General features: G+C 43.9%; 1 protein-coding gene across 1 annotated transcript in view; it reads left to right on the top strand.

The window, feature by feature from the left end:
* Positions 1–22,367, top strand: part of LOC147433596 (uncharacterized) — an 83,821-nt gene that overhangs the window by 12,148 nt on the left and 49,306 nt on the right. The window contains exons 3-4 of the mRNA XM_086490276.1: positions 17,565–17,669; positions 17,924–18,075. Coding sequence (XP_086346402.1) covers positions 17,565–17,669; positions 17,924–18,075 — 257 coding nt within the window. The remainder of the gene's footprint in view (positions 1–17,564; positions 17,670–17,923; positions 18,076–22,367) is intronic.

The following is a 22,367-nucleotide window of genomic DNA, read 5'->3' as shown; positions in this document are numbered from 1 at the left end:
CCAAAAATGCAATGTGGCCCAACTGTCGGATACTTTTTGTTGGTAGTCCCACCTTGACTTTACGCCTTAATTGAGTTCACTTCCTAGTATCCACCAACTTGCTAAGTGCGACGGGGGGAACCTATATGATCTTGCTCTGAGCCTAGACATCCTCTTACCATACGAATTCCAGTGCCGACCACTTCCCGTCTGCGGGTGAATCTACCGTTCACATTGGCCATACAATGTTCGACCGTTTGCTACTTCAAAAAGAGGGTCTTAAACAAATAAAATAAACCCCATTGGAAAGAAACCAACAACCAAGGTTAGCAGTTGCCACATCTCTGTGACATGGTTAATAACTGCCACGTCCTCGTGACATACCCCCCTCTTGAAATCGCAAGCGTCCTCGATTGCATACCATAAATACACGCCACTGATGATCTTGTGCTATCAACACTCTTTTATCATCGCATGTATCCGCAATAAAGGTCGTAACATACATAGATACAAATGACTTAATGAGGCCTTCATACTTTTGCCATTTCTATCTATGGAACTGAATTCATATGTACATTTGATGTACTAGCTCTATCATTACCCCTCCTTTGCACACGTTGGGTTGGGGCATAAGTAGGCTGTAACCCAAAGGCTTCAAGGTAGAGCTACAATACATTTGGTGACTTTGACAGTTCATGCTCTTCCATCCACTTTGCATCCATAGGTGGATAGTTCTTGAACTTCACCAAATAACGTCTTGCAACTTGTCCTTTAACTTTTCTGTCCTTATGTGCCAAAACTTGCTCAGGTACTAGGATCTCATCAAGTTCCTCAACTTCTGGCTGATCCTCAACTGGCATATCTTCTGGCACATCACCCACGAAGGGTCTTAGAAGACTCACGTGAAACGATTTATGAATCTTCCACGCATCAGGCAATTTCAGCCTGTAAGCCACATCGCTGATCTTGTCAAGCACTTGAAAAGGCCCATAGTAATGCATGCTGAGCTTAGGAAACAGCCGTTCCTTGCCCTTCATCTTCTTTAACCTTGCCTTTTCGAACCTTAAGAGAACCCAATCACCAGGTGATAGTAGCAATTCACGACGGTGACGATTAGCAGCCTTTTTCTGTTTTGCTGGAGTCTTCTCCAAGGCAACTTTAATCTTCTTATACATCTCATCCATGTTCTCAACATATCGATCTGCCTCAAAGATCTTGTCCTTTGTGTGCAAAATGGGAGGAACCTTTTTGCCGCCTTCAACAATTTCAAAAGGTGCTTTGCCAGTAGACGAATGCACCGTATTATTGTACGCATACTCAAGCATAGGCAAATACTGTTCCCACTTGCCCTTATTATCTGACACATAGCATTTCAGCAGATCTAAGACAGTAGAATTGGCTTCTTCTGACTGTCCATCAGTTTGTGGATGAAACGAAGACGAGAACTTGAGCGTAGTACCCATGTTCTCAAACAATCCTCTCCAGAACAAACTGGTCATGCGAGGATCACGATCACTGATAATCGATTGTGGCATACCATGGTACTTAAACACATTGTACATGAACAAGCGTGCCATCTGATCAGATTTTATCTTCTTCTTGTCAGGGATAAAATGGGCTTGCTTGCTGAACCTGCAGATAATGGTCCATATATCATCATTCCCTGTTGGCGTCCTTGGAAGATCAAAGATAAAGTCCATAGCAATGCTTTCCCATGGCTTATCCGGAATCGGGAGTGGTTGTAACAACCCTGGTGCCTTTTGCCCGTCAAACTTGACCTTTTGGCAAACTATGCATGCTCGCACAAAGGCATCCACATCTCTCCTCAAGGTAGGCCAATAGAAGAACGTCTCTACCGCTTTAACTGTCGCATCAATGCCACGATGCCCTGCATACGGTGGGCCATGACTCTCTTCCATGACCTTATGTCGCAGTGGCCTAGTGACACAAAGTCTGCCATGCATCATCATAAAACCATCTCTGAGGAGGTAGTGCTCGTGATGTTGCCCCTCTTGTAACTGTTCAAAGATCCTTGCAAAATCTTCATCAGCAGTATACTGTTCCTTCATGTCATCTAACTCATGATGATAAGGAATTGACACAGCTGAAATTTGTGGCTTTCTTGATAACGCATCAGCCACAACATTCTTCTTGCCTTCCACATGCATAATCTGGAAGTGGAACATGGAAAGAATGTTTGCCCATTGCATATGCTTTTCGGATAACTTTGACTGTGTCAAGAAGTATCGCAAGGTCTGATGATCTGTTTGGACAACAAAATCAGCACCTAAGAGGTAGTGCTTCCAGCTAGAAAGCGCATGAATAACGGCCAAGAGCTCTTTCTCATAGACTTGCATAGTCCTCTCTGGCCCTTGCAAAATTCGGCTTTCATAGGCTACTACCCGTCCATCTTGCATTAGCACTGCTCCGATGCTACTGCCACACGCGTCACACTGGACCACAAATGACTTCCTGAGATCTGGCAAAACAATAACTGGATCTGAAGTCAACTTTTCCTTTAAGAGACTAAAAGCTGAAATCTCTTTTTGGGTCCATCTGAAAGTGACCTCTTTCTTTTGCAATGCGTGAAGAGGCGATGCTATCTCTGCAAAATTTCTGATAAACCTTCTATAGTAGGAACACAATCCCAAGAAGCTTCTGACATCGTGCACAGTCTTCAAGTCTGGCCATGTCTTGATAGCTTCGACCTTTGCGGGATCCATTCTAACACCATCCTTTGAGACTATGTGGCCCAGAAAGTGGATCTCTTCGAGGAAGAATTCACTTTTCTTAGGATTGACAAGTAACCTGTGACTGCGCAGCTCTTCGAACACAATGGTCAAGTGACGCCTATGCTCCTCTTCATTCTTCGAATACACAATCATGTCATCGAAGAATGTTCTAACAAACTGTTGATGCGAGCGGAAAATCCGGTCCATCATTCTGTTGAACGTGGCAGGAGCATTTGTTAGCCCAAACGGCATCACTAGAAACTCATAAAGGCCAAATGTCATTCTAAACGCAGTCTTGTGCACATCCTCTGGGCTTATACGAATCTGATGGTACTCACTCTTAAGGTCTATCCTGCTGAAAATTGCAGCACCCTCTAAACGATCGAGAATATCATCAATGCGAGGAATAGGAAACCTATTCTTGATGGTATTCTTATTCAACGCACGGTAATCAATACACATGCACCATGAGCCATCCTTCTTTTGCACTAGGAGCACTGGGGAGCAAAAGGGTGAAGAACTAGGCTGAATCAGCTCCTTCTCTAATAACTCCTCAACCTGGCCCATAATCTCTTTCTGCTGCGCCGCACTAACCCTGTAGGGAGGTCTATTTGGTGGGCTACACCCTGGCACCAAATCTATCCGATGGTCCTCAGGTCTCTCTGGCGGCAATTGCGACGATAATGAATCAGAAAAACAGTCACTAAACTTTTGCAAAAATGCTGACCTTTCTTTATCTAACACAGATAAATTTGACTGATCCCTATCTGAGACATCACATGCAAAAATCAAGTACACAGAAAGATGATTCTTTATTACAGAAGTGATAGCAGAAGCAGATACAATAGGGACTGACTCTCCTTTAAGCTTTACATCCAAGATGTGAGTTTTGCCCCTATGCTGTACAGTGATCTTTTTGTTGTAGGCATCCAAGACTCCATGCACTCGGAACATCCACGGGATCCCCAACAAGGCGTCACAACCTTCCAGCGGCATGATGTAAAACTCTTCAGTGTCCACATACGACTGAATATGCAGACGCAGTTTTCCAATGATGGGAGTAACACACTTTGAGTGGCCAGGACATGCCAACCCTGCCTCTGCGGTGTACCCCATCTCTTCAGCTATGATGCCTAGCTTCATAGCTAACTCTTGTGAGATAAAGTTGGCTTTGGCACCTGGATCAAAGAAGATGAGTGTCGTTTGATCCCTAACTTTACCCCATGCCCTGCATAACTCACTGGCATCTGTGTTGGGCCTGTCACCCACCATGTCTGGCACTTAACCTGCCGTGGGTTTAGGCTTCTTGCCTTTCTGGTCTTCTTTATCCTCTGAGTCAGCTGGCCTTTTCCTTTGTGGACAATTGATAGAAATATGACCAGGCTGCTCGCATATAAAGCATTTGTTCTCAGCCATTAGGACCTTCTTTTCCTCGAGCGACTTGCGCACACAAGGCTTCCTTTTCTGTTTCTTTGCCTGCGCTCCAGAAGTCCCGGTTGAATCCTTGTCTTTGGTGGCCTGTTCTGACCCCTGTGACGCATCAGGAGCCGTTTTCACAAAGGGCTTCTTCGCTGAATTTTTCTTTTGCTGCCCTCCTTTGTCACTGCTCGGAAATCCACTGTCCTCTCCTTTCAACAAGGCAAGACCAGTGTTCGCAACTTCCATAAGCTGAGTAAGGGTAGCCACTCTGTTCTTTGTACAGTAATCGCGAAGCCCTTTAGGCAGCCCACAACAATACTTCTCTATCTGCTCTGTCAATGGCACAAATCTGTAGGAGGTCACTAAGAGTAATGCTTTACAAAACCTCCTATTGTACTCCAGCAAGCTCTTGCACGAAGCTGCCGTAAGCTGGTGCCAATCTGTCAGGACATCGGCTTCAAATTCATTTGATAGCCAAGCAGATGCAAACATTTGCTTGAAGTAAACCCAAGTGGCGGGTGCCTGTCCTTGCATTAACAATGTCGTCCACCATGTAAGCGCATTGTCCTTTAAGAAAGTGGCAGCTTTCCTAACCTTCGAGGCCTCTGTAAAATTCCCTCCCGCATAAGCTGTATCAAACTGCTGGAGGAAAGTGAGGGCCTTTGTCTTATCCTCGAAACCACTGAAGGTACTGAACTTTACTGCTGCACCACCTTCTTTGTAAGCCTTCGGCTTCTCTAGTGCCCCCAAGTTGTCATACGGAATGGTCTGCAACATGGGCACTGTACTAGGCATGATCGGCACGCCTTGGCCATTCACATTTTGCGTCAGAGGTGCGATATCTGGCTGCTGTCGAGAAAAACCAGCCATGCCAAAATGACCTTGTGGCACCCCAAACTGGCCCTGGTTGCCGTGGAAACCTTGCTGCATGCCGATAGTACCATACACGGGGTTTGGCATAATGCCTTGCATACCCCCGAACACTGTTCTTGGCATGTACGACTGACTTCCAGATGCATAACCAGCCATACTTTGGAACACTGATCCACCCCCGAAATACCAAAGATGTACCGTGGGTGGTGGAAAAACTGAGTGCATAGCCTGGTATCCAGCTCCCTGTCCATTCAAGACAGCATGCTGGCTCTGAAAGGTGGCGGGCTGAACTTGCATAACCTGTGGAATAGGCGTTCTAGCCACCTGTTTAAGCACGGGAGGAACCTGCTTTGGAGCCCCCGACTCCGCAACATGCGAGTGTTCCCTTTCCTCCTGCGCCTCATGAAGTACCTGGGCTTGAGCTTCAACAAGCTCCGTACGCTGCGTAGGTTGCCTATTTTGCTGTTGCACTGGTGGCGCTTGCAAGAATTCCATAAACCTCGGATTCTGCACCAGCTGCGAAAAGACATTCACCGCGGCAACTAACTGAGTCTTAAACGCATCATCCTCAAGTTGCCCTGTCATAAAGCCCTGTACTACTGGAGGGACATTCACGTTGATAGGAGGTACAGACTGACGTGGCCGTGAGCTCTCGCCAATCTCAAAAACCATAGGAATCTCCTGCCTGTCCTTTGGAGAGGAACCCTCTTCCATAATTCCCTTCCCCTTGTCGGCCATAGTGTAATCTCCGCGTTCTTGCACTGTGTGTCTTTACCCTGAACAATCCAGGCTCACTCTTTGAGGAAAAAGTGATTGATGTCCCGGCAACGGAACCATGAAACCGGCCCGTAGGGCGGTAGGCGTTGGCTTTCACCCGAAATTCTTTACTTTATACACACACACAGAGCACTTTGCAAAGGAGACCTGTAACGGGAGTTAACACTTAAACACACACACGGCTCGGAAGCTAGAATGCTCCGAGCAGACGCCGACAACCTGTAGGCCCTAAAATTGGCGCCCCTTTCGGTATTTCTTTATTCTTTAGGAGGGTAAATTACAAGGTAAGGTCCTGGGAATCCTTCACGTGTATCCACCTAGATACCATTTGATTTGGCCAAATTTCGGCAGCATAACAGCCCCAAAACTTGCGCGAAACCAATTCCCCTGCTGGAACTCGCTTGCACTGTCGTATACCCTCTGATTCCTGTCCAAAAACATTAAATTCAGCACGCTGTATTTACTGGTTTTTGCCCTGTTTTCAGCCCCAAACAGTCCCCTAACTGTCCTCTGCCAGTGGGGCACGATTCCCAATGGTCCTGGCGTCCGTATGGCTGAAAAACAGTGAATTTACAGAGCATACACAGCGCTGATTTTGCACCTGTACGGTGAGGTTATGACCCTCACCAGTGCCTGCTTTGGAGCAGCAGCTAGCTACCCTTGTTCCTGCTCAAGGAGGCTCTTGCCTCAGCACAAAAGCATGAACCCACACAACTGTACATCAGTCAAATGAGGAGCCCTCTTGTGGGGCATCACATAACTGCACGTAGGGGAGAGAGAGAGCAGTGTTTAGTGTGCAGGGCATCACTCCTAGCACCGCACTGTACATGAGAGGGAAAGGAAGCACTCCATAGCTCTTAACCTGTGACAAAAGCTGAAATGAGGCCTCTCCGAGCATAAAAATCAGCGCCCATTTTTCTGCAAGAGGAAAGTTCACGAAAATGTGACACTCGGCGCATTTTCAAGCATTTTCCCGTTTCGGGTTCGCCGCTTAAAAATATCCCAACTGACGCGTCAGTTGACTTCGCGGCAGAGTTATAAAGTGTTCCCCTAGTCATACCGGGGGTAATGACGCGAACACATTTCACGGCCCAAAATAGCAGTTCCCTAAATTTTAGGAGATGCTTCCGTTGGGCTCCCACTGGTCTTCTGACCATCTATCCTCATTGGGACCGCATCCAAAAATGCAATGTGGCCCAACTGTCGGATACTTTTTGTTGGTAGTCCCACCTTGACTTTACGCCTTAATTGAGTTCACTTCCTAGTATCCACCAACTTGCTAAGTGCGACGGGGGGAACCTATATGATCTTGCTCTGAGCCTAGACATCCTCTTACCATACGAATTCCAGTGCCGACCACTTCCCGTCTGCGGGTGAATCTACCGTTCACATTGGCCATACAATGTCCGACCGTTTGCTACTTCAAAAAGAGGGTCTTAAACAAATAAAATAAACCCCATTGGAAAGAAACCAACAACCAAGGTTAGCAGTTGCCACATCTCTGTGACATGGTTAATAACTGCCACGTCCTCGTGATAGGAGGAGTGATGAGGGAGTCGTTGAACAGCTCATGGCCCGGACCTGGATGGTTATTTGCGGGGGGAGTATTCATTGGCGGCTTTATGTTTCTATGTCTTGTAACATGCATATGTGAGCATTTGTGTTGCATTGTGATGTACCAACCATTGAATATTCCTAATTGGATGAGATTGCCTGGGTATGTAATTTTAGTGCATCAAGACACCCGTGGAAGATCAGTACGGTCTGGGTGTGATGGCTAATTTTACTACGCCGGAATATCAAGAGTTCCAATCTGGACGAAAAGAGAAGCTAACTCCTTAACAAAAAAAAAAGAGCAAACTGATTGTCCCTCGGAATGACCCTCGAAAATTTTTGAGCTAACTTGAGTTGTTTTGCAGATATGCTGCAATCGTGGACGATTACTCTCTTTCAAGAAGGGGAGATGTCACAAACTGTTGACGTATCAAAGTCTAAAGAATGGAGCCAATTGAGGGGCCTAAACCCTAAGAAGAACAAGTAACAGAAGAAGAAGTCCTACCAACTTATGGGGACTCGGTTCGATGGGGCCTCAGTGACATAAAGGGATTAAAATAAAGCAGGACTCACACACACACTCACGCAAAGCTGATGACGTGGCAGTTGTACGAAAGTTTCGGAAATCACGTTGGCTGATGACGTGGCAGGCTGTACCGATTTTCGCATTTCGCGCTGGCTGATGACGTGGCAAGCTGTACGGATTTCCGTATATTATACTCGTGGCTTTTGGCATTGCTTTTTGGACCCGAAGCTTTTGAGTTTTGAAGGCTTTTCACTGTAACTGCTTTGCAGGCCAAGGACCTTTAAATATGAGGTTAGGGCTCATTCTCTGGCATGCTTCTTGGAGAAGGTGCAGAGTCTGGAGTACCGACTTGTACTGTGTTGATGCAATATAAAGAAATGCCGAAAGGGGCGCCAAGGTTTGGGGCCAATACTCTCTGGGGTGGAATTCCGCCACTTCGTGTCGCGTGTCGTCTCCCTTTTTTAGTTCAGTTGTTATTGAAGTGCTAAAAGTCTGTTTAGTCTGTTCTTTTCTATTGGCACGTGGTGCCCGTCTTGTGACAACGTACATGCCCCACTACCGACCTGTATAATGCCATGATTCCCCAAATCAGTTGTGTGGGTACTCCCATTTATTGTAGTCTGCTCATTAATCTAGCTCTGGGCACTGTGCCAAATGCTTTGTGGAAGTCCACAAAGCTACAATAGATCCGTTTCTCATGTGATCTGCCCTCCTCAATAATGGCTCTAAGTGTTAGAATGTGGTCAAGAGTAGAGAAACCTCTCATGAATCCTGCTTGCCCGGTTGCGCGTATGCCCTCCCTCTCTGCTCACCTACTCGGCTGCTGTTCAAGAATGGATGCGTACAATCGTGCCAATGTATGTCCATCCATGATAGTGCGATAGTTCCCAAGCTCCATAGGGTCTCCTGACTTGAAGATGGGTACAATAGTAGATAAACTCCAAGTATCAGGCAGACCCTCACACATGGCACGGTTGAACATCACTTCTAGAAGCTCTGCTAGCAGATCCCTGGCATGTATAAAATGCTCAGCCACTCATCCATCATGATCATTTGCTCTCCCAGTCCTCATCCTATCAACGGCCTTCTTCACTATCTTAGCGGTGAAAAAAGCACGTGTGTGTGGGCATGGCTTGGTGGGGTCAAGAAGAGGCGGTTGTCCAGGAGTTGCGTAGAGAGATGATGCATACTCACCCCATGCCTCTGTAGAAGTAATGGTAGGAGGGGGGGAGTGCTCATGAAAGAGTCGCCATGCCTCACCTGAGTCTTGACTCAAGAATAGCTGATATAGATCCTGCTCTAGTCGAGCCAAAAAAGCCCTCTTCTTTGCTGCACTAGGCGTCGGAAGACAATCAGAGACTTGTCTGTGAGTGATGTCCCCCAAAATCACCTCCCTTTGAAGGCTGGCTCTCATCTCGCGGCACTCCTTATCATACCACCTGTTCTAGGGCATGCTCCCATAACGTCGTCTCTGCTCAGGCTGGGTGTGTGGGTATGCCTCTGCTGTTGCACCATGCAAAGTCTGTTTTAGTACAGTAGTAAGCTCCTCCAGAGGTCGCCATGGCTCCTCAGTCCACAGGCGTCTGTGGATCCCGTCTATGTAGACAGAGTCCGGCTCCCGTGTAAAGGTGTAGCGAGTAGGGGCTGCTGCCTGTGGCATGTGTGCTACACTAAATTGGAAAGAGATGGTCATTGATACAAGGGCATGATCTACTACCATCCCCACAGGTCTGGGTCCAACTGTGAGGTCATGGATATTGGCCATAAAGCTCGGCTGTGCCATGACATAATCCACTCCATGTCTGTGTGGAAAGCATGTAAAACCTCCTGCAACAATAAATCTCTGTAGGCCAATCAAGATGGCCAATTCATGTGCAATCCCCATGTCTATCAAGTGCCATCCATACTCAGTATGTTCCACATCTTGTGATAATCTGGATAGTCTCATCTCTGTAGCATCCAGCTCCCTCAGCATCTCCTCTGAAGTATCATAGAATACTGTCTAGTGTTGGGCAGTCCTAGCATTGAAGTCCCCCAGGATGATAACGTAACCATCCTGCAAGAACTCCCATATGTCATCATCCAAAATAGAAAAGGGGGACTGTCCTCTGGGCGGTGGATATATTGATGTACTTGGAGGAAAGTAGCAAATAGCAATGTAGAGATATCTGCCCGTCTCTGCCCTCATTCTCACCCACATGTACCTAGCCTGCTCATCCGTGCGGGCTATATGTACCAATGGCTGCAATTCCTCCTTGAATAGAACTACCACTCCCCTTGAGCCCCGTACTCTGTGCTCTGATCGAGTCTCCTCTAAGCAAGCTGTCTCCCATCTGTATCCGCTGACCCAGTGTCTTTGCATGAATATCCAGCATGAAGTATCCAGCATCAGCATTTAGCCATTGTATCAGCATTGTGCAAGTAATCTTAAGCAAGTACTTGCTCTGGCAATACAGCATTTAGCCATTGTATCAGCATTGTGCAAGTAATCTTAAGCAAGTACTTGCTCTGGCAAGGGGGCCCTTGAGGGACATTCGGTGTCGTCTCCCCCCCCCCCCCCCCCCCCCCCCCCCGTGCTCTCTCTCTCTCTCTCTCTCTCTCTCTCTCTGTGCCTCTCTCTTTCATTGTGCTCAATTTCTCCCAAATGAAGTAAAGTAACCTTGTGGTCATCAGTTCAGCTTTGTAGAGAGTGGACAACCAGCAATCTTGCCATCAAAATGACCAAACACCGTATCGCAATGTATGACTATCTAATTGCAAGAAGATGTAAAAGAAATCTTAACATGCGTTTGCCAACATAATAGCTCAGGGCTCTCTCCGAGTTACAAACTCAAGCAACAAAACAGGTCTTTTGTGCCAATGCATGAGAGCATATGTTAAGAATATGCATACCACCATGCTGTTTCAGAGAACAAAGCCTCTTGACATCTATAAGGGTAAGACCCCTAACCTTATGGAATTGTACTACCTGCAGCCTCTTGCAATTTGCATTTGCTGGATCATATAGCAGGGATTTTTCGAGCTCGTTTCCCTTCTGTATCTTTTGGGAAACGTTTACGGCTGTTTGGCATTCTTGCTCCTTCCAATTGTAGAGCTTTTTTGATTGGCTCCGGTAGTGGGCCATGTGGACGAATTGGCAGTTGAGGGATATGTTTGTTTTTGGTGAGTCACCGATTCAGGCCTTTCCCTTGCTTAGACACTCTTGCATTAGTCCCTTTGTTATGGTTGTCTGTCTCTACAGGAGATGACCCCTTGTTGTATGCCCTTTTCTTAACTCATTCGTATAAGCTCTATTTAATAGACTATTCAACAATCTTTCAAATCGTGCTAACGAAAGATATGTCCTGCTACATTCTTTTTGACTTTAAGAACTTCAAAGACTAGTCCTATTACATTCTCCCCTTATCAAAATTAACTCTGTCCTCAGAGTTGGTCTAAAGAGAGGAAAATTCTCTTTGCAAAACACTAAGATCAACCCATGATGCATCCTCTACTGGATAGTTCTGCCACTTAACCAAAACTTCCACAATGTCTCTATTTCTCAGATGTTTAAAACGCCTATCTAGTACTAAGTCTGGTTCTACAGTCAATGGTCCGTCATCTTTCAACTTAGAGTTGTCCTCTAAAACATGATGCACATTAGGAACATACTTTTTCAATAAACTCACATAGAATACATGATGCACTTTAACATGAGAAGGCAATTCCAATTTGTAAGCTAATGAACCAATGCGCTTCAAAATTTTAAATGGACCAACAAATCGTAGAGACAATCTTCTATCATTTCCAAGAATGAAATGAGACTTCTCAGGAATAATCTTTAAAAAACCATATCACCAGTTTCATACTCCACAACATGATGTTTACAGTTTATGTCTCTTTAGAGATTCTCTAATATTCCTCCTGATTTTGGCCAACTCGCTATCCATTTTCTCAAGCATCTCACGTGACAGTTCTACCTTATTCCTCGAATTAAGAAAATGAATAGGTGTAGGATAGTTATAGCCATACATTGTCTCAAACGGAGTCATCCTAATAGATGAATGATATGAACTGTTATATGCAAATTCAACCACCAAAGGCAGATATTCATTCCAATTAGATTGGTTTTCATTGACATACATTTGTAACATATCTTCTAAAATACGATTCACTCTCTCCGTTTTCGCATCGGTTTGAGGATGGAAAGCATTAGACATGCGTAACTGGATACCTATAGAGTCAAAAGTCGCTCTCCAGAAATGAGAAGTGAACTTAGAATCTCTGTCAGACACTATGCTCTTGGGCATGCCATGCAAACGAAATATCTCTTTCATAAACAAGTATACAATGGTCAATGGAGTATAAGCTATTTTTACAGGAAAGAAGTGAGCTTGTGTTGTGAGTCTATCTACCACCAGAAAGATCGAATCATACCCTCCACGAGTAGTAGGAAGTCTAATGATAAAGTCCATGGATATACACTCCCACTTCTGTAAAGGAATGTCTAAGGGTTGAAGGTCACCAGGTATCCTCTTATGCTCAATCTTAACTTGTTGACATTGAAAGCACTCACACACATAATTCTTAACATCCAATTTCATACGCGGCCAAAAGAATAAGGTTTTAATCTTTTCATATGTCTTATTTAATCCAGGATGACCAGAAAAAGGTGAATTATGACACTCATGCAGAATTTGACTCTTAAAAGAAGAATTTGCAGGAATACACAAGCGGTCATAACAATACAGATTTCCCTTATACAAGTGATATCTGTTTTCATACATCTCACCAATATTCTCACGCAAGAATTTCAAAATAGGCATATAAAAGGAATCATTTTCAACTTCAACATGTATCTCATCAATCAAATTGGATCGCACAACAGTCAACAAATTACACATGGGCCTACGACTCAATGCATTTGTAACTTTATTTTCTTTTTCACACAAATACTTCAAATCAAAGTCATACTCAGCCAGCAATTCAATCCATCTTCTTTGTCTGTTATTTAACAATGGCTGAGTGAAAATATACTTCAAGTTTTGATGATCAGTACGCAATTCAAATTTTACACCAAGCAAGAGATGACGCCAATGCTTTAATGCATGAACAACAGCAAGCAATTCTAGATCATGTGTTGCATAGTTCAATTCATGTCGTCTTAATTTCCTAAACTCATATGCAACCACTCTTCCTTCTTGTGTCAAAACACAACCTAATTGTTCACCACTAGCGTCACAGGACACAACAAATTAAATGGTTTGCCCATCTCAAGAACTTTTAAAACAAAATTTTTCGCTATTTTAGCCTTCAAGGTCTCAAAAGCAGTCTCACAGCTAGAAGTCCACACAAAACCCTTGTCTTTCTTGGTCAATTCGGTCAAAGGACTTGCTATCTTAGAGAAATCTTTAATGTGTGCTCTCTCATATTGTGCTAGACCCATAAAGCTTCTTACATCTCTTACTAACATAGTCTTAACTTTATCAAGATCAATGTGAATCCCCTCTTTAGAAATCACTCTTCCCAAATACACAATCTGATCCTTTGCAAAAGAATACTTATTTGCTTTGGCATACAATTTATGTTCACGCAAAACCTCAAATGTTTTCTTTAAGTACAATGCATGATCTTCTTCATTCGTAGAATACACAAAATATTATCCAAGAATACCAGAATGAAGTCCTCAAGATACGGGTGAAAAATATTATTCATTAAGCACATGAAAGTTGTTGGTGCATTAGTCAAACCAAAAGCAAGAACTCTAAATTCATAATGTCTATAACGTGTACGAAAAAAAATCTTTGGAATGTCCTCGGCCTTGATACGGATTTGATGGTAGCCAGAACGAAGGTCAACCTTTGAAAATATTGTGGCACCACTCAAATGACTAAGCAGTTCATCTATGTGAGGAAGAGGATATTTGTTCTTAATGGCCTTTTTGTTTAATCCCCTATAGTCGATGCATAACCTATATGTACCATCCTTTTTCTTTTGGAATAACACAGGACTACCCCAAGGAGATACACTAGGTTTAATGAAATCCTTTTTCAAAAGATCATCAAGTTATATCTTGAGCTCTTTAAGCTCATCAATATTGAACTGTATGGAGATCTGGAATAAGGTGTCGCTCTTGGATATAGATCTATGGCATGGTCTACCGCTCTAGGCGGAGGTATACCAGGAAGATCGTCCGGAACACATCCTTAACTTCATGCAAGAGATCCTCTATAAATTCTGGATTTGTCTCTTTATGTTTATCCCCAGATTCTCTTTAATTTCATTAGCAAACACAAGCAACGTTTCACACTCTTATCTAAGTCACCTTATCAATTCCATTGCCAAAACTAGATTTAGAATCTCTTTCTTTTCACAAAGAGTGTGACTTATCATCATCAAATGATTAAAGATATATTTTTCTTTCTTAACAATCAATCAAAACATGATTTTCAATGATCTAATTGATACCAATGATAACATCATACATATCAATGTTTATGTTATAGAAATCATCTTTATGATTTCGACTCTTCAAAGAAAAAAAAAATAAAAATTTCTACTAACTCTTTCGTGAAACTATTATTACCATTCGTTAAGTCCACAAGTCTTTTAACTTCTCGATTTAATTTCAAGTTTAATTTTTCAATCAATTTAGACGATAAGAAGCAATGAATACTATCCAAATCAATTAAGAAATTCAAATTTTAATCTCAACTTCTACGCATAAATTCGATCTCACAGAAGCTTTCAAAGGACGTATCAAAGACATAAAACATCACAAAGAAGGGGTAGATGACTTACCTTTATCGTACGCATCGCCAAAAGTCTTCAATTGAGCCATCTTGGTACGTATTGTCTTATCGGTCACCTTGCTCGAGCATTCGAAAGTCTCGTGGTCGTGTTCTCGATATTGAAAGTATAATCCAAATCTTTGAGTTCTTCAATCCACGCTTCTAAATCTTCGCATATCTTTCTTATGCCATCAAACTCTTTAAGCTTAGCCTTCGTTAAGAATGATTTGGTTGTCGCTTCTCCCATATCGTCATCGTTTCTTTTGGCGGTACCCCAACGCCGCCACGATGATTATTGTTTCCAGGTGGATTAGCATGGTTTTCACCTTCATGTTGGCCATCAAGTCTACATAGATATCAAGCTCTCGTGCTGCTTTGTCCCACAGAGCCTCAGCACGCTCCCAATTTGCAATTTTCAGATCTTCTCATAGTCGCCGAATCAGGTCTTCTTGCTCCTTCATCCTCCTCTCGTATCCTTCCATGTCCAGAATCAACCGACCAATTGTCACGGGAACCGAATAATAGAGATCGATAGCAAAAGATAGAGAAAGAGATCTTTGTATTGATGAATCTTTGTAGAGTTTTGATACAACAGAGGAGCAAAATATATGGGCGCACTCCGTTGTACGGAGCTCGAACCTCCCGACCACCCCCGAGCTTCAGTTCGCTTGCATGCAGCGTCTCACTCGCACTCGCACTCGCACTCGCAGAAGAAGAGATCAGTGAATGATTCCCAAACGCACCACCCATCGTGCTTTTATCCTTCTTTTCCTCGAAAAGCCTGCACGATTTTTGCACCAAGTATACCTGCGAGAATAATATAAGAACGTGATCGCTAAGCGATCCGTAAAGGTTAGATTTTTATCATGACACTTTGCACAGATCCGGTTTCACAAACTGATTTCTGCATCGCCTACAAAATAGTCAAAAGAACATACTCGTGCAACCAATTCAACATGATAATCAAAGTAAAAAAACATAATTATATACCTTCATAATCTCAATTGCAATACTCTACCATGAAGAAACAATCCACTTCTTGGTTGATAGCAGGGAGAGCTGTATGATGTTGTATGTCTGTCTGTCCCTGTGTATACTACACTGCTGCTGCCTTCTGTTTGTTTTCATCATAACTTCTACAAACGAACTCAGAACAGAGCAATCTAGGTACTCAAAACGACGGGAATAGGTCTGGTCTACAAGGCAACGCGGACAGAATTGCGAAAAACATCTCTGTTTGGCTAAAAACGCAACTTTTAGGTCGTGACTCATAAAACCTCTATTTTTGGGTCTCCACTACTTTTACAACTTATTTTAAGCCTACCCATGCATTTTAAGCTAAAACACATAAATATAAAACATTGATATTAATAAAAATCTCAATTTTACTGTTCATAGACAGACTATCTGTTATTCATTAATCTTTATCAAATCCGTCTTTAGTGTATTATTTAAAAAAAAGAATATATGTTCTCTCTTAATATCTCAACTCATTCGTATAAGCTCTATTTAATAGACTATTCAACAATCTTTCAAATCGTGCTAACGAAAGATATGTCCTGCTACATTCTTTTTGACTTTAAGAACTTCAAAGACTAGTCCTATTACAACTGTTGAAACTTTAAAGCATCATACTCAATACTACAGTCCGTGATAGCTTGGCATTTTGAAGGTAAGTATATAGCTGTTACTTTCGGCCTTGGAAAAAAGCTATGGTTGGTAATTCATGAGTCTACTTAGTATAGATGGAGTTTTTGATACTTTGGTTGATTCGTCATACTGTCATTTTTTGTTGGAAAAAGGGAGATTATACAATAACCTCTTTTTTGATACCATTGGGCATCTTACACAGTTTAATACGTTCTTGACCTTTCGGTGTGTAAAGGAATACCAATGACACCTTGAGATTGTTACTCCTGAAGGTAAGTATATGGTTACTACTGCAAAGCATAGCTACCAAGCTATGGTCTAAAAAATAGATCTCACGATGATTAAATTGATATATGGATTCTTGGTGGGCTTCACAGCTCAGTATAAAAGGTAGAAGGTAACATTCATTTTTTGATGTAATAAGTAAAAGACTGCTATCGTACAAGTTCTAATAAATAACCTAGCTTGTCTAAAGTAAATAAAATCTGTAAGATGGAAATGGATAACAACTGATAGGGTCCATTGATACCTGTAAAACACATCCAAGGCTAACTGAATTGTTGTCTTGTTTGGATGGATGCAGATAAGGACTCTATCCTATCTTGGAGGGTTTTCTTTTCTTTGGCAAGCAACCTTACTTAAATGAAGTACTCACTGAAGAACGAGAAAGTTCTTCCACTACTGGTTTAACTGAAAGAGGATCTCTTTCCTACAATCATTGTACCTAAATAATTCTGATACTGAGTTATTTTTGTACTTATCTGTTCATTGTTCCTTGGCCAGCTATCTTTTGAATGTAAAAATTCAATTATGTCTTATTAGTTAAGATTTAAACAGCTACACACACACACACACACGCAAAAGAGCTCACTTCACCCTGGGACACAGTATGCTAGTTAATTTATCTTGTGTTATTAGGAAGCACCTTGATGAAGCTTGTGAATCTTGGTTTAAAGATGAATGGAGTCGGAACTGTCATAACATTTTTAGATCATACTCTAGTTAATTTATCTTGTGTTATTAGGATGCACCTTGATGAAGCTTGTGAATCTTGTTTTAAAGATGAGTGGAGTCGGAACCGTGATAGAATTTTTAGATCATACTCTTAAATTTTTGGAGATTTAGTTCTAAATGTCATTTGTTTACTTAGCACTTCATGATTTTTGTCTTAATTCTGGAGATAAATTTTGTTCGCTTACCAATTGTTATGCAAATTGATTGGAGTGTTTACAAGGTGGAGGTAGTCTTCCATACCCGATTCTCACACCTATTTTGCTTCTGCAGATCAGCAGATATTTTTCTGGCCAGAATTTTCAGTACTACTTTCAAGTCAATGATCAGTATGTGAAGAACAAGCTGAAAGTTATTCTGTTTCCATTCCTGCACAAGGTAGGTTTATTTATGTCTCCGTGAAGTTAGCTCATTTTTTCTCATTTTCTGATCATGACACTATTGTGTCACAGTGTGTGCTTTGCATAGGCTGTTGAAGGGTTCCATTTTTAACCTCCTATGATTCTAGCCATGAGATTGTTACTCTGGTCAGAATCAGATTCTGTATTTACTGTTGTAATGGGCTTTTCGGTCCTCTAGTCAATAAAGCAATCTCCTACAAGAAAACTTATGGCATGATTGTGCTTTTGCAGGGTCATTGGACCAGAATAGCTGAGCAGGTAGCTGGCGGACTAACATTCAGGCCCCCTGTGTTTGACATAAATGCTCCAGATCTGTACATTCCACTTATGGCATTTGGAACCTTTATTGTGCTTTCTGGGATTGCTTTTGGGCTTTTTGGCAAGTAAGTACATGGTTCTCTTCTTGTATTGTGGCATATGATTTTGTAATCAGGAAATAATGTGGCCAATCTTCTGTTCTGGTTCAAACTATTACCATTGAAATGCCTAAGCACTGTTCTTTTGAGCTCGTTAGGCATGTATCGGCTAGTTTGTTGCTAAAGGAACTGGCCAGGCCTTCTTCAGTCCCGAGTCATCACGACTGCTTGAGTGAGTTACCGGCTTCTTAATATCTTGTTGAGTATTTGGCCTGTATATCTTTGCAGGGGTGCACATCCACATGACTAGTTTCTAGCTATGACTAGTTTCATGGTGTGGTCTCTACGTCTAGGTCTTTTCCTAGAGAGTCTACCACCCCAACTCGTCCTCGAGCTAGTGAGAACAGGGCTCTACTCCTGACCTGTCTGGATGTATGAAAATCAAATGGTCTTCTGATCCTCCAACTAGTGTGAATAGGGCTCTACTCTTGACTTCATGGAGCTTTAGTCCTTCGTGTGACTCAAATACCATGACAATACCATCAGCGAAAAATGTACTCTTATATTCTCATTAATGTAAAAGCCAAATATATATATATATATATAGATAGATAGATAGATAGATAGATAGATAGATAGAGAGAGAGAGAGCACTGTATTTTGGAGAGAAAATCTACATGATGTTTTAGAGAGAGATAATTAGCACAAATTATATAGATAGATAGATAGATAGATAGATAGATAGATAGAGAGAGAGCACTGTATTTTGGAGAGAAAATCTACATGATGTTTTAGAGAGAGATAATTAGCACAAATTATAGATAGAAAAGCTGACATGCGAGATATAATTAGTTTAGAGAGAGAAAACAACCCAAAGAGATCAGTGTTCCTTGAAGAAAGAAGAGTATACCTTGGGATTACTTTCACAACTACCATAGGCTGTTTCTCCATGTCAAGTATAGGCTATCTCATGGCGAGTGTAGCCAGAGACAGGCTCACCAGAGGGTATGCTGCATTAATGATGCTAGAGTGCTGCTAACCACCGGGTGCCTTTCCAGGAGCCTCGCACAAAGGGGTGGATTTTGACACCTTACTCACCCCTGCAATGATGTGTGTGGGAGCAGTTTGGGTACTCGGACCTGCAGCTTCATGGTGGACATAGATCGAGAGATCACAGGTTGTGATGATCTCTAGTATCATCTGCAGCACAAGCTCCGTCCCAAATGACATTATCAGAGTGGAGCTGGCCACCTCGCCAATGTTAGTGGAGGCCCTCTTTCAAATCGTATGTTTCATCTAGAGATTGAGGGAGCTATTGCTGGACATGCTTTCATACAGATCTCTTGAGGCATTTAGGCAGCTGGCAAAGGCAGGTAAGAGTAGATCATGGTATGCATAGATGACACAGTGATTTTGCAGATCATGGTAAGCTAGATGACACAGGGGTTCAACACTTATGGTCTAGAGATAGAGCGGCTCCTACCATCTCAATAGGACCAGACTCGCCACCCCCCCCCCCCCCCCCCCCCCCCCCCCCCACAAAGAAAAGGATCCTTCTATTAGTTAATAAAACTGCCCAACGGGCTACAAACGGCCCCGACAAGAGGGGGCTACATCAGCATGAGGGGAGGCTCTCCCAATGAAAAAATGAGATATGTACAATGACAGCTAAATCAGGAGATGGGAGGAGGAAACAACCACGAAAGGCCCTTGACGTCAAAGTCTTAGGAATGCCTTGCAGCGCTCCCGCATACGGTCGAAGCTGCCTGGAAGCCTCTCAAACTGTCCTCGAAGTTTATGGATCAGCTCCAGCCAGATATCGTGTGCAATCTCCACAGGTGGAATGGGGCGGGCCTCGAAGATGCCGAAGCAACGGACTCTCCAAATGAACCAGAGTTTGGCTGCAGATAAGCTCCCAACAAAGCTCTCTATCACTACTATACTCTTGAGGTGGAAGTTCTGTGGCATGCTGGAGTGTAGGCCAGCCCTCCTGTATCACAATCATCCTGCTAGCTGAAGACAGCTGAAGACGAAGTGCTGGGCCGGTGAGGGTGGACCAGGCATTAGCTCCCAAGTGTACTGCCTAGCTGACGACAAGGCTGACATCAGTCATAAAGACTGAAGCCAAACCTGCTGCGCCATGGGGCAGTCTTGTGACTCATGTGGGTGGTCACAAGCGGCAAGCTGGCCAGATGGCATGCTGGAGTGTAGGCCAGCCCTCCTGTATTACTTTCATCCTGCTAGCTGAAGACAGCTTAAGACGAAGTGCTGGGCCGGTGAGGGTGGACCAGGCATTAGCACCCCAAGTGTACTGCCTAGCTGACGACAAGGCTGACATCATTCATAAAGTCTGAAGCCAAACCTGTTGTGCCACGGGGCAGTCCGATAGACAATGCCTCTGTGACTCATGTGGGTGGTCACAAGCGGCAAGCCCGCCAGATGGCAAGTGCAGACCAACCAACTTCAACTGCGGTAGCTCGATGGGCTACTAGCCACTACTGAAACTCTTCTCGGCTGTCTGTTGTCCCACAAGCGCTCTAAAATTCTGTCAAGAACTCAGTTGTGAGGCCCTCCTCCTACTAGTGACCTGCTGCAGAACGGTGGGCCTCTATCCGAGCAGCTAGTATGTGGTGCCCCACTCGTGCTGTGTACTAGAAGAAAGGGATCCTTGGGTGATCAGCTGAAGCGGAAGAATCCCACCAAAATAACTCCCCAGGGTCCCACTGCACTCGCGACAGAGGGCGACTCTCCCAAGCCCAGAGCCTCCAATGTGGACTCTCAAGATCTGATACTCTGCTACCTTTGGTGCCTCAGTAGTAACTCTCGCTGGACCTCAGAGCATGTAAAGGCCCGAGTCTGAGCAAGCCCTAATTGGGATGAGAACCTCAAGGTGAGTGAAGCCCCCATCCAGCTCGCAGCCGCCGGCTCCATAAGTGTGTGCCACTCTGCTGGTAGAGCCTTGACGATGTCCTGACACATGCTCTGTACCCCCTCATATGCCGTGTAGCTAGGTGCGTTGGATCTCAGGAAGTGCTGTAAACTGCAACCAGTCTCCTAGGGTGTGGGTTGGACCCTTTGCCATGGGACTCCATGAGACATGGGGTCTACTGCCAACCATGTGACCTCGCTATGTACTGACCAAAGGGTTCCATGTAAGAGGCTGCCTCAAGCGCTCCTAAGTGCATGTGGGTTGGTGCTACTCAAGTCCCCCCCTCAGCTGCTCCCAAGACCGAAGCTAGCTTAATGCGAAACCGTCCTCCCATCTCCTGCTCAGACCCACTTTGCGCATCTCTGTGAAAATCCAACGAGTGGATGGGCTCCAAGGGCCACCCGTCTGTGGGACTTTGCCTCTAATCCGATGTAGCAAAAGCTCCTTTCAAGGCTCCTCACCTGGAAGACGACCTCTGACAATGAGCTTCCCAAGGAGGGCTCTACTCTGCCGTGCTGGATCGATGATACCCAGCCCTCTCTTAGAGCAAGGTAGGGTGATGATTTGCCAGCAGACTTTGGCTCGAGCTGACTGCGTGTCTCTCCTTGTCCATAGAAAGTTCTTGATGAGCCTCTCTAACTGGTCGATGCAAGAACTCGAGAAAATCCAGCACGAAGTGATGTACCACATGGTGGCCAAGAGCACCTGGATATCCACAATAGCCTTGCCAGCGAGAGATGATCGTGCCGAGCTCCAATGCAACAACTTCCTCTTGATGGCTAGGAGGGGAGCAGTCTGCTGCTCTGGTGACAAGTCCAAGCCAACATGGCAGCCCATGTAGCGAATTGGCGTCCCTGGAGGGATTCAATGAAAACCCTCTCCAAGCAACCAATCAAGAGTGGAGCATCACCAACCCAACAAGCCATTGTCTTTTGCAAGTTGATCAATGTTCCCGATGCTCACACCTATGCAAATTGGCCTCACAGCCCTCCAAAAACATGCGTGAGTCATTAGGGACTGTTCCCATATGCGGGTGTGTGTGTGTGTGTGTGATGGGATGCCTCTCTCCCTACCTGTGAGGTCGTTGTAAATAGGGTGTGTGCGTGTGTTTCCAAGTTCTTGTACTCTCAAAAAAAAAAAAAAACATGCGTGAGTCATCAACAAACTCAACGTCCAAAAGCTCCTCTCACTGAATGGATAATTGTAGGCCACGCAAACCAACCTCCTTTGAGGCCAGAAATCTGCTCATCGCCTTTGCGTAGAAAAGAAATAGGAAGGGGGCAAGAGGGCAACCCTGCCATACTAAGCACTTCAGCATGAACAGCTCCGCTCGACCTCCTGCCTTGACTGTGAGCACATTTGTAGAGAGAAGACATCCCTTTGATCCATA

The sequence above is a fragment of the Adiantum capillus-veneris genome, chromosome 19, assembly GCF_014529385.1.
Source record: "Adiantum capillus-veneris isolate H3 chromosome 19, ASM1452938v2, whole genome shotgun sequence".
NCBI classification, from domain to species: Eukaryota; Viridiplantae; Streptophyta; class Polypodiopsida; order Polypodiales; family Pteridaceae; genus Adiantum; species Adiantum capillus-veneris.
The sequence above is the reverse complement of the archived record's forward strand: the minus strand, read 5'-3'. Positions and strand labels throughout refer to the sequence as shown.